Source organism: Passer montanus, unplaced genomic scaffold, assembly GCF_014805655.1.
Source record: "Passer montanus isolate IOZ18808 unplaced genomic scaffold, ASM1480565v1 scaffold48, whole genome shotgun sequence".
In the NCBI taxonomy this organism is placed as follows: domain Eukaryota; kingdom Metazoa; phylum Chordata; class Aves; order Passeriformes; family Passeridae; genus Passer; species Passer montanus.
Window position 1 is genome coordinate 4968013 of NW_024369707.1, and position 17375 is coordinate 4985387.

A 17375-nucleotide genomic window follows, 5' to 3' on the forward strand; every position below is an offset into this window, starting at 1 on the left:
CCAATATTCTTAGTAGTATCAACAATTTACTTACTGGGGTTTTTTTTGTTTGTATTTTAAATCTGCCTACAAGCCTGACTTAAGGAATGGGATGAAAAGACATGAACCTGTGAGTTAAATAATCAAAGAATACATTTCAATTCTTACATGCCCTTGAGAATACAGGAATATCTCTTCTGCTCAAATACTAAGCAACTTTTCACCAGCAGGGAGGAAATAATACATTTTTGCTCAAACTTTACTGCAGTGACTTACTGCCAAATAGAATGGAATTATTTAAAGTATTAGGAGTCTTTGCTGTGTTAGAAAACACTGCTGCAAACAAGTTAGCTATGCTGGATCTTTTTGGAAGACAGTGCTCTTCTAACTTGATATTCTAGAACTTGAGCAAACCTGTTCCCATAAGACCTCACTGATGTTAATCTGAGTCAGAAACAGAATAAGAAGCAGCATTGAAAAGCACATTTTTTATTGCTTAATCCTAAAAAGTAATAAGATAATTTTATAGTACTTTTTCAAATATTTACCTCTGGAGATGTGTAGTCCTTAAAATTACCTTCTATCGACCTTGCTTGTGCTGTCAGAGTAGCTCATTGTGTGTCAATTGTAAAGTGGCAAAAAGCTTTGTGTTCTTGTTTGTATTCAGGGACTTGGGAGAAAGTAGTGTTGGAATCATTCCTTCTGTTTTATAGCATTTGGATTAAAAGTACAAGAATTAACAGTTTGCTTTTAGCTTTTTGCTGAAGGGATCTGAATTACCAAGTGTGCTGCTTTGTCTCTGTGTGTAAGGTACAGAGATGTTCCCTGTGACCAACCAGAAACAGGAGCTCTGTAATACCTCTGCAGACTGCTGCCCAGTGATTGGCCTGCTTTATACAGATCATACCTTTGCTCAGAATACAGAGTGCAATTAAATTGCAGTTGAGATAAAAAGGTTGTGTTGGCTGAGAGTTTTTTAATTAGCAGGGGGAGCCTCTGCTTTGTTTGAAAACAAAACCTTGGGTTTGTGAAAGGAAAGCTAAAAAGCTTTTACTTGGATTGCTGTCTGCAAATCTAAATGGTTGCCTTCATTATCAGTACTTGTGAAATTGCTGGTTCAGGCAGGCTGTAGAAAATAAGTTCCCTGAAGGAGCACCAATGTAGCAAATGCAAATTAAAACCAAAATTACTGACCTTTCAGTGCTGCTCATAGCAGAATAAGGAAGTGTGGAGGGACCTGTGACATTCCATGCACCATTCCTCTGTTACTTTGAGGCTTTGCATTTAGGAGGTAGGGAGCTATGAATTATTGAACGTTTGATTTTATTTTGGTTTTGCTTTTAGATACATAATGGCACATCTTAAGTTTGGGATACATAGAGTTAAGTAGTGAAATGGATCTGGTGTCAGAGGAGTGGAAAAAGTAACAATTGGATTATTTTTATAATAATAATCCTTGTATTTAACCAAAACCCCAAAAGATGCACAGGATAGAAGATCATGTCTTGTTTTCATTTTATTCAGCAGCCCATTCCCTTCCAAGGCAGTGAATGGCTTCTCTTTATTGTGAGCTGTATTGTTATTTATCATGTCTAGAAACTTGATATGATATTTTGAAAATACATGTAAAAATATACATGGATTAAAAAGATTCTGCTAAATAATCGTATTTGATTACAAATGCAGTCAAATCTAGTTTGACTGTCTGTCTTTCTCTATTCACTTAGAGGGTTTTGTTGGAAGGAGAGGTGAATTAGGGATGGTTGTGATTTTCCTCTGTAGTGTCATACCGTTATTCTTTAGTCTTTTAATTCTTTCAGTTCCTATTTTCAAGACTGCTTTGACAGTATTGATAGATTCTGGGATATTTTCACTTCCCATAGTAATTCTTGGAATAGCAGCTTTTTTCCCTTCTGCCTTCAGCCCTTTTCTTTAGCTATAAAATGCTAAATCTGTTCCTGATTTTGTATAAACTAAACCAAACCTAACTTTAAATAAAATTGGTTCAGTTTAAAAGTGTTTGGTTTGGTTTGTTTTTTTTTTTTGTTTGGGTGATAAAACTTGGCTGAATCACAGACTTTGAGCAATACTGGCTTCTGATATTTTTTCCTATGCTTACTTGCAGTCCCAGATACTGCTTTATCTATAAAATATCATGTACTGAATCACCTTTGCATTGGTAGAGCACAAGTGTGAAATTATTCACACTAGGTACTAGATAGAAGTTTTCTAGTGTATTGAGACTATTTCTTATAAGAGCTTTTCTCCTTCTCTGAATCTTTTTTCCTTCTTTCTGTGTATTTGCTGAAGTTTCCAGCATCTGAATAACAGATCAGGCAGATGCTTAGTGCTTGGTACATGTCCTTTAGAAAGGTATTTATTCATATTTGTGCAAATTCAGTGCAGGTGTTTAAGTTGGCCATTTGTGGGGGTTTTCACCTATAATTATTTAAATTGTAGGTACACTGTTGTAGGTGTGTAATTCTTTAGCCATTATTCCCTAGTTGGCTCAAGCAGATGACCAAGTTTCCTAAATCTATGTCAGACATTATTATCTTTTGTTGTGCAGGTTAATTTGGGGTCTGGTGAAGCACATCAGTGTTGTAATACAATTTATGAGGTGTCAAATAATGTGTTAATAAGGAATGGGAGTTAACCATCTATCACTGTTAACATGTGAAGGAAAAGTGGGGAAGATACTTTTGTCCACAGTTACCTGCCTTTCTACCTCCAAGGGCTCTGGGGTTGGATTCTGGGCATTTGCAGTTCTGAAACAAAAAAGCATTAAACTTTTGAAAATTACAATTTTCATAAATATTTCTTGAAATCTGTACTAGTCTCAAATATTGTTTTTCTTTTGATAAAATTTGAGAAATCTTGTGGTAATGGAATCAACAAGATGGGGCAGAGCAATTACCTCATTATCTATATTCTTTTTTTTATTCAAAACAATAATGTAATGTTTTATTTTTTACAGATGACTATGGATGAGAAATATGTGAACAGCATTTGGGATCTTCTGAAAAATGCAATCCAAGAGATTCAGCGTAAGAACAATAGTGGTCTCAGTTTTGAGGAGCTGTATAGAAATGCTTATACAATGGTGTTGCATAAACATGGTGAAAAACTCTACACTGGACTAAGAGAAGTGGTCACTGAGCATCTAATAAACAAGGTTTGTCCATTTGTGAATTAAAATAGAAGTGTCTTATATGGAAGAATTCTGAACAGTTATTTAAATGGCAGAAAATCTAACTTGATTATGTTACCTTGTGTTGCGGTTGTGTAGCTTCTCTCAAAAATGGTAGCATAGAGCTAAACTCAAGCTCAAATGATTTCATGTTCCAGGTGCTGTTTCTGGTAAATTACTGATGGAAGGCAGACCTAGGAAGCACTTGAAACACTGTTAAAGTAAAGAACTTTTTTTTTTTGGAGAATAATGTTAAGAGCTGATAATATTTTTTAAAGGTTTGTGTCATTTTTGGTGGCATTTGATGACTTTCTTAGGCCAAATTTTGTCTTGTTTGCCAGTCAGTTTTTTTCATTTGTGGAACAAATAAATACCAATGTAAGAACTTGTTTTCTGTAGGCTGATGAACTAATTCCCAGGTTAATGAGACAGTTGTGCCTGGATTATGCTCTTTAAAGAGGCAGCAGGCACTGTTCAAAAACAGCAACTCAGCAATAGCAAAAGTCCTGAGTAGCTCACATTCTGCCATGTCAGCCTTTGCAAAACCATGTAGGTCAGTCAAAATGACTTGCAGAAACTTTCTGAAGATATCATCTGAGAAAAGGAGCCTTCAGGTCTCGTGTTAAACTATGGAACCACTTCTTTAGTCTTTGAGAGAAGTTTAGAATTGATTAATAAATAGGTAAGTGGGAAAAGTTGGAAATCACTTTTTAGGACTCCAGATAATATTTCATGGCAATAGGATTCTAAGTCTATGGGAGGTGCCTGCCTTACTCCTCATGGTAACATCCATAGCAGAGAGGTACCTGTCTACTTTGATCCCATGTTCTGGCCATGGGCTCAGATGGAGTATCAGATTTTTGTCCTGTTTTTACAAGATCTGAAAAGGAAAGTCAGAGACCATTGTGCATCTTGGATGATTATTTCTGGCTGAGTTACAGAGAATGGATGGGAGATTTATGGCTAAATAATGCAGCATGCTTGGGGACTTTTGTGTGTGTTCCAACTGGAGTTACTGCTGTGGCAGAGAAATGTATTATTTCTTTTCTAAAATCCTAGTTTTTAAAGGTGTGGTCCAGATAAGTATAGTCTAAAACTGCTTTGAATGTGGGGCTTTTTTACTGTGTGCACCAGAGGAGACATCCTCTATGAAGTGGTTAAATAATTTGCAGTTCTTTTCTATAATTGTAGCACATCTGTGACTCTCAAAAACTTCTGGTTTCATTATCTGTGCATTCATAATCTGTACTATTCACATAAAATGTGGCAAATGGCTGAGGCTTTTTTTGCCTTGTTCTTGTATATGTCTGTGCATTTAATAATCATGATACTAAACTTTTATTCTTCCTAGGATTTAGTTTAGCCTAGTTTAATTTGATGGGTGTCTTTTTATCTTTGTTCCTAGGTATTCTGCCACTTATCTTAGTTCCTAGCTATTTTGCATATTAAAAATTATGCATTTGCAGAATTAATTATTCTGAAGTGCTGATTGTGGCAGGCTGACAAAAGAGCAGAAGATTCTGAGTTTGTACTTTCAGTGCAGAGGCTGAGAGGACTGCACAGATAGCAGTGCAGAGAAATGCCTTTCTGACACTTAATATTCCTGTATCTGGTTCTTTAAATAAAATCTTCTCTCATGAACTTATATTCTGATCTTTAATGTGATTAATCAAATTATATCCGTGTGTGGGTGATAAAAAGATGACCAAAGCCTTTTCAAATAAAAAGGTTAACTGAGTTTTAGTAGTTAATTGCTATAGAGTTAAAAAGGCTAAATTATTCTGATGATTCTAGCCTGTAAAATAATCCAAGGAAAAGACTAAAGAAATGTGACTTATGCCAAAAATTTCTGAAAAATAACAAAAACTTATAGAGGCTAAAAGCTACTGTTTGTCCCTTTTGAATGTTTGCTTAGACACATTATGTTGAGGCATATATAGATGGAAGTATGGAAAAAATAGTGCATTGTTTATCAAGAATAGGATCAGTTCTATAATGACATCTTCTGTTTGTGCCAGTGTTGCTTGTTGTAAGATAGACAAAAAAAGAAGTTTTGTTTAACGTTACATTTTGTCATAGAAGTTTTTGCAAAGTCTTTTATGTTTGCTGTCTCTTTGCAAGAGCAATTTTCTGGTAAATGTTAAGTAGCTAATGAATGATAAATGATCTCATCACAAGTCTTTGTAAAACTTCTATTCAGAGATTCAGTGGTGGATGCTAGAATTTAGAAGAGGGGGATTTTGCCAACTGAAATATTGTTCATTAAATTCTTTTACTTTTGTAAAAATGGAAATGTTCACAGATGAGTAGATTTTACTGAAGAATTATACTCAGTTCAGGGAGCACTGCTGAGGAGCCTTCCCCAAATCTGAAATAATTGTTGAGCCATAACTGTCATTTGCTGCCCACATCTCCAGGTTGTCTTTTTAGAATAAAAAGTTCTTGTGGTATTCCAGTCATGCTGGTTAATTAGGAATAGATGAAGAGACTAGGTAGAGGCAATACTAGGTAGAGGCAATGTATATGTTCAGTTGTTTTTACAAATAGTTGTAAAGCATGGAAAGCATTCCTTCATTTTTGGCAAGGCATGGTTAAGAGCTGTATTTATGATTTATGCTAATTTAATTGCCAGGTGAAAGTTGTGCTTATTCAGCATTTTAATTAGCCATCAAAGACTAATGAGAAAAGTATTTAGCTTCTCAACAAGAAAACAGCACAATGCGCTGTCTTGACAGCTTAATTGTAAATAAAATAATAGGTGCAAATATGATCAATGCAAGGTGCATGCATTCAAGGTATTACCAAGAATGCTTGGTTTAAGACTTGCAGACCCCAGTGGTGTGCAGTTCCAAATCACCCTGTTCTGGCTGTGGGATAAAGGCTGTAGTAAGCCAGGTACTCTGCATCACTGAGATGAGTCAGCTCTATTGAGCTACCTTGTTTCTACTACAGGGGAAGAGCATGCTAAAACTTGTCTTTACCTGTGTATTGACATCATTATTTAAGTATAGTACACGTAGAGCTATTTTAAAATACTGTTGAATTTTGAAAGTACTGAAACCTTTCATCTTAATTCAAGTATTTAATTCCTGTGCATCTGATACTTCACTAATTACTCCCTTTCTTGCCCATTGACAATCTTGTAGCTTGATGTGGACGCTCTTCCTTCACACTTCTCAAGCCTAGTCTGTTATTACTTCACACAAATGTTAAGTGTTTTTAAAACACACAAAGCTTAGTTTACAACTCTCTAAACCATTTGATGATAAGCAACATCATTTGTGTTACAGCAAAAAAAAAAAATGTTTACAGAATAATATTTTTAATGCTCATTTTATGCATAAGTCAGTGGGACCCAATAAGGTGCAGTCCCAGAGTCCTGAGGGGAATTGATGTAGTGGACAAGCCACTTTCCATGATACTTGAGAAGTCATGGCGTGGCAGTCAGGTGAGGTTCCAGATGACTGGGAAAGGGGAAACATTGTACCCATCTTTCAGAAGTGTAGAAAGGAGGATCTGGGAACTCCAACCTGTCAGCCTCACCTCTGTGTCTGGGAGGATCATGGAGCAGATCCTCCTAGGAGCTACGCTAAGGTACAGGGATGACAGGGAGATGGTTTGGGACAGCCAGCACAGTTTCACCAAGGGTGAGTCTTGCCTGGCCAACCCAGTGGCCTTCTGTGAAGGAGTGACCGCATCAGTGAGCAAGGGAAGAGCCACAGATGTCATTTGTGTGGATGTCTGTAAAGGTTTTGACATGGTCCCCTATAACCTTCTTGTGTCTAAATTGGAAAGACATGGATTCTGTGAGTGGAGTTCAATGGATAAGAAATTGGTTGGGTGGTCACACCCGTTGGATGTGGTCCATGGCTCAGAGTCCCGATGGCCATCAGTGACAAAGTGGTGTCCCTTGGGCCTGTCCAGTACCTGCTGTTCAGAGGACAGTACAGGCAGTGAGAGCCCTTTGCTCAGGAGGGCACAGAGCAGGAGTGGGTGCTGAGGCAGGTATCGGCTGAAAGAAGTCCACTCTGGGACTTAGACAGTTATGTCTGGGGTCCTTTGCAAGCTTTAGAATTTGCTGTCTTAGTGTTGCAGAGAAAAGGGAGAGATGAGAATCATCTCCATCAGGGAGTTTGAAATTATTTCCATAACATCAGTGAAATAGGGAGGAATGACATGAGAAGTTGTGTAGGAGGCAAATTACCTACTGAGCATTAGAGTGCGTCTGACTGGCAATGTATGAAGTTTTATCTGCCTTTTTATTTTCTTAATGATGTTTTCAGATGATCTTGAGCAAGTCTGCTATTATATGGAGGGCAGACGGATGTGAGGGAATTGCGTGAAAGTACATAACTGTTCAGAATCCCCAGTATTCTCCAGTGTTTGTTTTTTCCTTTTAGCAGTAGGATAGCAACTGCAGGGATGAACAGACATTTCTGGTAGTCAGTCCATTAACCTACTTGGGTTAATCTGAATCCTAAGATTTTAGAATACTATCTTTTAGACTACTTGGATTTTTCTAAAAGAAGCTCTATAGTAAAAGTTCTGAGAGCTTGAGGCCTTGGTTCAGAAAGTGCTGTTCTGTACTGCTGCTCCCCTCAGGATGTTCTGGCTGTCCTTACAGTAGTGGAAATTACATAATTGAACTATATGTGCTGCTGCATCAGGCCAGGCACTGTAAGATAGAAATGGTAGGCCATAAGTCCTCTTTATGTACACTCAATCAAGAGTTATTTAAAAGTATTGAAAGCTTATGCCAACAAACTGCTCTTACTGGGGGAAGGTTTCTGTATTTCCTGAAGCTGTGTAGCCAGTAGAAAATACAGTTTGGCCTGAAGTTAAACACAAAATTTCATCCTTGTAACTATAAGAAGACCTTATATATATTACAAAGTTGCTAATTTATTTTCAAGTACATCTGTATATGGACAGTTCTATTTAAGCTGGCTTTCCCTGCAGTTTACTTCATAACTGCAAATACTGTTACAGAAATCACCACAAGCTCAGCTAATTTAAAGTAACATTCTGCTGATAAAAATCTTTGAGATTTGAAATGTTCTAAGGCTTTGGCAGAGTAGCAGCTGTGTCTCCTCTTTGTTAAAACAGTGTGAGTATGCACTTTTTTTTACTTCAGATTATTTATTCTACCAAAGTGGTGTGACTCTGCACCTTTGCATGGCTAAGATGTTTTGTGCATTATAACAGTTTCTCTGTAGTATTGCTGAATTAATGGCCCATACAAGGAATGTGTTGAACACTTGTTAAGTATGAAGTTGCTGTAAGTGATAAATTGCTTGGCAGTAGTTTGGTTGGCTTTTGTAGCAGCTGAAAGAATGGCTTTTTAAACCTCTTCTGCAGTTTCAAATAAACATTGAGAAGCTTCAGTGGGAAACTTTGAAGGTAGCTCTGTTGTACAGCACCCATTTCTGAATTTCAAGCCCATTTCCAGAAATTCACCATATGGAGCAGAGGTGCCACTATTGCAGAGCGTGTCAGTGTCTGCTTGGAAGCAAGTTGTCACTGCTACCTGGTGGCAGGTGTCCACCCCCTTCTGTGTGACTTGGCACTGGCTGGCCCAGCAGGATTTGTGATGGATGTGGGATGTGTGCAGTTATGAGGGCACACTGCCTCTGTGTAGTCAAAGTAAAGGGTATCCTAAAATTGATCAGTAACTACCCTTGGTTATTTGTGCTTATAATCTAATCATGCTTTGGTAAATTTTATTAGTGTGGATGAACTACCAAATGATGTTTATAAAGCTTTTCCATACTGACCAAAGAAGTGAAAGAAACCATGTCATGTTAGTTTCTCCTGTTCTGGAAGATTCTGCATATTCTTCACAAGTATGTCTGCTGAAGTTTTTAGTGTGTATTTGTTTTGGCTAAAAACTACCTGGACTGGGTGACAACAGAGCACACATTTGGGAGACCAAAGGGTAAATGATGATCATGATCAGAAAGAATGGTGTAGTTAAGCAGTGCTTATAACTGCATATTATGTTTTCCAAAAGCAAGCAGGAGAGGCCTTGCTCAGGTGTGCAGAGTAGGTGTTTGAAGTTGTAAGAAAGCTTTGAACAACCCATGCATACCTGTATTGCATAGATGCAGTGACAAGGTGAATATTACTGGGATAAGTTTCCCCTCCTTCATCTTTCCCCTCTTCCTTCCTCCCTCTTCTCTTTCTCCTCCTTCCTCCCTCTCCTCTTCCTTCTCCTGCTCCTTCATTCCTCTTCTTTTCTCCTTCATCCTTCTCCTCCTTGAGACCATTGTGTTGGATGATGTTCCACAGTGTCTCTGGTTTGCTCATCTGAGTTTGTGTGTGTACAGTAGTGTGGCAGACAGGATTTGTTACTCTGGTTTGGCCTGATAACTTCATGAAACTGGAATGATAGAATGAAGCCTGTCAGGTGAGTGCATGAGATGTTGGTGCAGCTTGTGGCTGCCTGGCATCTATGTTTTGTTTTCCTGTTTGAATCTCTGTACTGAAATTACACTATCAGCCAGGTGTCAGTCCAAGTCAATGAATGTGAACATTCTGTTTGGTTACAACAGAGGGCAGAATATATTTTGCATGTTACGTAAAAAGTTAGTTCCCACATTTTATTAACTCTGGAACATTTTTTTTTACCTTCTCACAGGTCTGTCTTTGACATTAGTTTCAAGTTTCAGCACTGCAGTATATGCCTACTGGAAAAAATCAAAAAATGAAAACGGATGGGCTTTTTTATTAGTTGGGAGAGTAGTGGCAAAGAGGCTTAAAATCTGAAGTTGATGAGACAGATTAACTTGCAAATTGCAAATACATTCATGAAAAAACGAAGATTACTTTCTTTTTTTCTATGAAGTCTTGTTGTTGGTATTAATGTAAGAGTCTGATCTTTAGAAAGCAGTTGGTTCCTTTCAGAACTGTTGTTTGCTGTATCTTTATGCTATCTCAGCTTGTCTCTCTAAATGTCATCATGGCCAATTTTCCACCTCTACTTGTTCCTGTTTGTAGCATTTACTGCTACTACCCAATGTTCTGAAATTACTTGTGATAGTAAAATTACCAGCAATTGAAACACTATAACACAGGAAATGAAAGCTATGAGGAGTCGTCAGAGACTATTTTTAACTATTTGAAACTTCAGGAATTCCTTTGAAATTTAAAACCCATGTTTATTTTGTTTCTCTTGTTGCTAGCATAATTTTTCTTACTTATTTTACCACAGAAGGGAAATATGAGGTAGGGATAGTCAGCACACAGGAAAAGAAAGAACCTGTTTGCAAAATTCAGGTCCATGGAGGAGCAAGAATTCTTATGCTGAAGCTAAGTTTAAGATTTAAATGCTGCAGAAGAAACTGACTTGAGTTCATGTCAATATTTTTTTTTTCACTTCAGGTGCGAGAAGATGTGTTAAACTCCTTGAATAACAACTTTCTACAAACACTAAACCAAGCGTGGAATGATCATCAAACAGCAATGGTGATGATTAGAGACATCCTGATGTACATGGTTGGTATTCTGCTATTTCACACTTTTAGCAGTGAAGTAAATTGTCCTTTTACCGTGCTTACCAGTCTTCTTTCAAAGACTACTCTCTGTCCCTTGTTTTCAATTTTCTGTGTGCATACAAGACTGCTGCAGGTGTTTGACAAATTGTAATTGGATTCATGCTTTAGGTTATCTCATTATCACCTGAAAAATTGATCTAAAAAATATTTGATCTTTGGAGTTCTTAAAAAATAAGCTAGTCAGACCCATTCTGGCAGATTTTAGATGTTGATTCAGGTAATGGTGTTTTCTTACTGTGGAAAGCAATATGGTGTAAAACCTCCTGAAACTTCCAGTGTGGTTGTTCTTTAAGCTTTAGGATTCAAAGAGGATAACTTTGCTTGGGTATGATGTGTGTGTCCTTGAACGTTAGATTGTAGTTGGATCCTTTGCTGTTCATAAAGAACTTGTGTAGAAGATTAAGCAGTGTACATAGAATGAGGTTTTTGGTTGCATGCTTGCCATTTCTCACCTATAGTCAACAGAAAAGACTTCTTTTTTTTTTTTTTTTTTTTAAAGAGAGAGCCTAACATTTTTGTGTCTGGATTGTGTTATGCTTTAGGTAGTTGGCAAGTACTAAAATTCCCATAATATTGGGGATGTTTTAGGATGCAAGAGAATATTTTTGCTTAGCTTCTAGACAAAGGTTTTGACTTCAAAAGGAAGTGTTGAGACGCCCTGTTTTTTGTGTAAATTTTTTTTTCCCTCCAAAGTATCCTACATATAATAATTGATGCAGTACTTGACAGTGAAGGACGGAAAATAATGGACTTTTCTGGTCCAAAAAGCAGGTGAACTGGAATTGTACTCTATCTGCTAAACAGGAGTTAAGATCTTGTCTTGTAACTGTTAAAGATCTCATGCTGTGACATTGACTGTGTTTGTATTAGCTGTGAAGTCCTCTTTGGTCAATAAGCTACTACAAGTTAAAAGAATTTGAATTGCAGAATCACAAACAATTCTTTTTAACTGGTTTACTGGCCTTCATGTTGGAGGAGTTGGTTTATTTCACTAGGGAAAAGACCACATACCAAAAAATAGAGTGCTGGGTAACATGCCATCAGTGACACTGAATGATTTGTGTGCCAAAAGGAAGATGGACAGATTGTTTAGAAGATGTACTGTCCTTGCTGTGAGAGATCCTGGACTCCCTAATCTGTTTGTGAAGGACAAATACAAATCAATTGCTGTTAGCTGCATCTAGGCATATTCAAGAATATTTAATGATTAGATTAATCTACCAAAGGTAGTGGTGAATTTTCAGAAAGGTTGGAAGATGGAATTCAGAGTTTTCTAGGAGAGCAGCTGTTGTGTTTCAGCCCAATATTATATATTATTTCAGCACAGGAGGTGCTGGATGGTCCAAAGTAATGGATAATGCAGTGTTATCTGCTGCTCCAAAAATCAATAAATTCTGATCTTTCAAACAGTGGCAGAGAAAACTGGCTTATAAGCTTTCCTTGTTTTAGTGGCTTGACTGGTATATTAAAGGCCAAAACCTTTTCTCTTCGAGGAAGGGTTGCCTGCTTCAGTAACCACTCCTGGGGGAGCAGGAGAGCTGTTTCCTGAGCATTATTTGCAGTCAGAAGAGCAATGCCTTGACTTTGTTTTGAAGCCTGAGAGTGCTGTTCAGACATCCAGCCAGCCTTTTCTTTTCCACCAAGGTTCCAGGAGAAGGAAAGCTGCAGCATTCCTTGAAGTGTAAATTGACCTTCATTGCCTGTCTTTTAGATTGAGAACAGAAGAATAAATAAGCTTGAATCCTCTGGACTAGGTAGCTTTCTGTGTGCTGTTTGACAGTTCTTAATTATTTCAAGTGGGTGTTCAGTTGAGCCCTCTGCTTGACTAATTATATGACTCCCACAGATTTTTTTTCCCTTGTACCACAGAAACAGAAAAAAAAACATCCACAATAAAATATATTTATAGCATAATAATCTTTAAAAAAATCTTTCAAAATGCTTATATAGACTTAGGGGCTAATGTTTGTTTGTTTTTAAACCTCTGTAATGTAATATGGAGTTTATAACTATAATTTTAATTTTTATTAGGTAGAACTATCTAGTGTGAAGGTCTAATACAATGGGCAGTCTCCTTTGACTTGGAGGGACATAAGACAAATTGTCAATAATACATATTTTGATTACAAATTAAAGAATAATCAGTGATTTAAAACAGGACTACTTTGAAAGATTTGCAGTTTCTCCTTTGTCGCTGAGATGTCCTCTTGAGTCAGATGTAATTTTCTTCATTCACAAAAGACTTTAAGAGTAAAAAACTTCCCACTCTTGAATGTGTGTTCATTCAAAAAGTTTGGGAAAGCTGCCAGTGCCACAGAATTATAAAGCACCTGTGAAAGATCAGACCTGACTGCTTTTCAAAGAAATAATTTTGAAGAATTTTATAAAATAAAGAATGATTTGTCCTTACTTTCTGATGTTGAGTCTGACTGACACATAGGTTTATAATGATATGCTTTTTCAGAAATAATTTATGCACTTCTATTCAAGCAAATCTAATACAAGACATTAAAAATATTTTATCTAAAAAAAGCACCAAACACTATAACCTGCGTCAGCAGGCATTGTAAATTAATATGCTTGTGTTCTAGCAGAAGTATCTGCAATTATCTTGTGTTTGTAAGTAAAGCATGACCCAATCCTTCTCTTGTTTTGTAGGCCATCTCGATTACACATCAGTTTCAGGAAATGTACCTATTGCCCAACAGGCCACACTGTGACATCAGTGAAAGTAAAACATTTAATACCCTCTTGAATTCTGGTCTTACTCTCTTGAATTCCTGCTTCAGCCTAGTGATTTTACATCTTGAACATCTTAAACTAAATTGTATCTGTTTTAATGCCACATTTTTTTTCCAACTTTGTTTCACCCATTAGCTGCCATATGATTTAAGTCAAAACAAACACCTTTCCAACCCACCTTAATTTCTTTCCTCTGTTTAATTTTTTCTGTTTTTAAAATAAAAATCAATACAAATAAATCTTTTTTAGGAAGGCATGTGTTTTGTACAGTGGGGTTTGTGCATTATGGTGCTTAATGACTAGAACACTTGCTCTTTGAGATTATGGCAGGATTTCATTGTTCATGCAGAACATCCTCCACAAAACACTCTCAAGTTTGCCTCATAGTTATGTTTTTAAAAATGTGTATTGCCTCTTGTGATTGCTCTGTAGTAGAAGTCTGTTACTTTCATTTCTGTTGCAGGTGTAGTATGAGGTTTTTGCAATCTTTTGCACTTACTGTGCAAGGTTTGTCTTGATTATTTTGAGACATTCCAGGTTCCCTGACTGAATTTCAAGTTTATGTAGTTCCACTGGATTATGTTTGATATCACACAAGCTCTCTTCCTTTTTACCTGTTTAGGCTGCAGTAATTGGTGCCAGAGTTGATATAATACACTGTGAATTGTGGCACTGTCTGTGACAAGCAGTGAGGTGCTGAAGCAGTCGAGTCATGTGCTAAGCAGCATCTTTGCTGAGTCTAGTCAGATACTAAGGCAGGTTGAAGTATTGAAGTTCATTTGGCATCTCTGAAATTCAGCCTCACAGTGGCAGTGCAGGTAAACATACCTACAGTGGGCTTTATTTAGCTGCTGTATGGAATGGGAGCAGTGGAGCTGGAGTTGTTTGGGCTTTTCTCCAGGCAGTGTGGATGTGTGTATTCTTAGAATGTCAAATGGAAACTGAGTTCAACTGGATTCTGTGGTGTCTCTATTACTTGTGCTTGCTAAATTTAAAGCAATTTCAGGTATGCAAGTGCAGCAGTCACACCCCTGGCTGCCTTACAGGCTGATGGGTAGTGCCAGTTACACACTGTCAGAAGTGAACAATTGCTCCTGCAAATACAGCTGTGGATTTTCCAGAGGGCAGAGCATTCCCTTCTCATCTGTGCTGTGCACAAAGCTGGTGTCTTTTTTTAGGCCAGCACTGACAGGTTGGATATGTGAGTTTTGACGAATGACTCTCATTGTCCATGGCTTACACACAAGGTAATAGAGAGAAGTGTTGTTTTATTTCCAGAGCTGGGATCAAAGACACTTACTGTATACACAAGGGTGTCTGAAGGCTGCTGCATCATCCAGGTAGTGCATCCATGCAGAGATGGCTAAAATGTGGCTACTGGTACCTTACAGTAGGTGACTTCAGTTCAGAATTATTCTGGAGTGTCAGCAGGATTGTAATTCATCAATAATAGCTGTCTGAAACTCCATCCTTGTCTTGTGAAAGTTACTCCTACCTTTAAGCACCCACTGCTTCTCCCCACGGGAAGTGATTTCTGTTCAGTAGTGTGTAGCCTTGTCAGTCAAACCTGTTCCCAAACGGGGCTCTCTGTGATTTGCTTTTTTAGACGGGGAGAGCTTCCAGTAAATGCGATCTGTTACCAAGGGTGAGCAAATCAGCAGGATCAGAAATGTTAATGTTGCTGCTCTGGTTTGGGTATTGTTGAGAGGTCTGGCTTACTACAGAGGCTGCTGATAAACTGAGAGGAGTTACTCTTTCACAATGGCAGTGTTCAGCACTGCCACAACAGAAGCTATGCAGATGAGTCATGGCCATGGCTTTAATCCTTTTAGATACCCTGCTGCCTGTGCTTCAGAGCCCTGAATATTTTTTGAAATAATAATTATATTCTTTTCTCTTCAAGTTATAGTATTAGACACTACAATTTAATTTGCTCTTTCATCTCTTTGAAAATGTATTTTAGGCTTGTTTTACCTGAGAATCACATTTACTTCTTTTCTTGATGTCAGTGTGTAAATAAGGAAGTGAAATAAACAATCCTGTTCCTAAAAACAGAAAAGCGTAAGTAACCTATTCCAAAGATTTAGCCCACCACTCATCTCTGAACTGACTTCATGAGAGCAATTAGTAAATGTTGTGGTTTGAGACATCTGAGCTTGCTTCAGAAGCCAGAGAGGAGGCATATCTGACATGTTCCCACCTTGTTTTATCATTTAATTTAAGGGCTGCCTTCTGAAGACAGAGAGTGGGAAATCACACATTAATTGCTGAACCCAGTGTTTTGCTTTCCTTTGGTCACCAAGTGGCAATCTGGCATATAATTAGCCTAGGAATAATTTTTCCATGTGAATGCAGGCGCTAAATGCTGGGCTGTCTGTTCCTTCTTTTTTTTTTCTTTTTTTTTTTAAATTGTGGAATTTATGTAAACTTGCAATTTTGGAATATTTTTTCCATAATCTTCATTCCATAAGCATAACATTTGTTGTTTTAATGGTTTTTCCATTAAAGAGTAGCTTTACTCTTTAATTCTGTGTGTGATAAAGCACTTAATAAGATAGTGGTGGAACCAGTGGAGAAGCTAATCTTTATACTCAATTTCATAAATTAACTATCATCCTTTATAGAATTTGATTATTTTTCAGGATTATTGTTTTGTTATAGCTATATACATTCTTACAAAACCTCATCCTAGTCAGATTTGTGTGTGGGTACACCTAGCTTTTTCTAATGTCATTGTCCTGATGCTTAAATGGTAGCAAAGCAGTATTTTTAGTAATTGCCCAAAGTATTATATTAGAGGAATGGATTATGCCCTGACAGAAATTAACAAAAATACTGATTGCTCATCTCAGGAAGGGGTTGTAAAAACTCAGTTTTTCTATTCTTAATACTGTTTTAAGTGGTCTGACTCAGTAGTGGTTGTTAATCAAATACATGCATTTTCTGTCTGCTAGTGACTTCATTAATAGATTCCTTTTTTCAGAGTTAAGTTGGGAGGGAGGAATACGAAAGAAGAGAGATTTTTTTGGAGCATTTCTTTGGGTAGCAGTAAGAGACTCGGGGTCTGCTTAGCACTCTCAGTCAAATCTGTATGATGGATTTTGGGCTATGCAGTCTTAAAAACGCTGATCTGAGGATCAGTGTTGGTTTTTAAATGTAGGTGCATAAAAATAGGTAGTCGAGGAGCTTGATCCTTCCCATGGACAAAGATTATTTTGGGAGGTAGAATTTAAACATACATGGAAATGTAAAAAATATTTTCTTCTCTCCCTCTTCTTTTTTGGGGGAGCAGGTGGTGTATGGGTGAGGTTATAATGAAACATAACAAAATTTTGAAGTATGTTTCAAGTGGAATGAAAGTGAATTTGGGGAGGGTGGAGGGAGGGATGTCTATAGAAGTCTTATGTACAATTTTGCAGTACTAATCCATAAAGATTTTGATTGTAACTCTTCTTGTTTTGGCTCTATATTTGCTACTCTTTACCTAATGATGCTATTTCAGGAAATTTCACTGAATGTTGAATATCTTTTGCCTAAAAGGAGTGGTAGGAAGATACATGGAGGGGAGGGGGAAGTTAAATAATTTTTCTTCAAGATCAGAAAGAGATGGAAGGTTTGAGTAGGTAAATAAAACCTCTTGCAAATAGTGCTATGCATTTAGTCAGTGCTTGGAGACTCCTCTGCACCCAGACTAAAAAGTGGGAATGCTATAGATCTGCTATGGCATGCTTTAGTCACAAATGCTGTGTTTATACTCCTAAGCAAAATAGAAATCCAAGTGTAAATGAAGTTTTGGAAGACGGGACTGATTATGAATTTTGAAGGGTATACATAATTTCTTTCTGTTAAGTGAAAAAATATATTTGGTCATATTTCCACTGTAGAGAAGGGGTTGATCTCTTGTATTTTTG

The 17375-nt window shown here is 37.3% G+C and overlaps 1 protein-coding gene across 1 annotated transcript in view; it reads left to right on the forward strand.

Moving 5' to 3' along the window:
- The first annotated feature begins 2954 nt into the window (after window positions 1-2954).
- The window catches only part of CUL3 (cullin 3), a 36300-nt gene continuing 21879 nt past the window's right edge, over window positions 2955-17375 (forward strand). Inside the window, exons 1-2 of the mRNA XM_039722312.1 lie at window positions 2955-3154; window positions 10550-10663. Coding sequence (XP_039578246.1) covers window positions 2957-3154; window positions 10550-10663 — 312 coding nt within the window. The 5' untranslated portion in view covers window positions 2955-2956. The remainder of the gene's footprint in view (window positions 3155-10549; window positions 10664-17375) is intronic.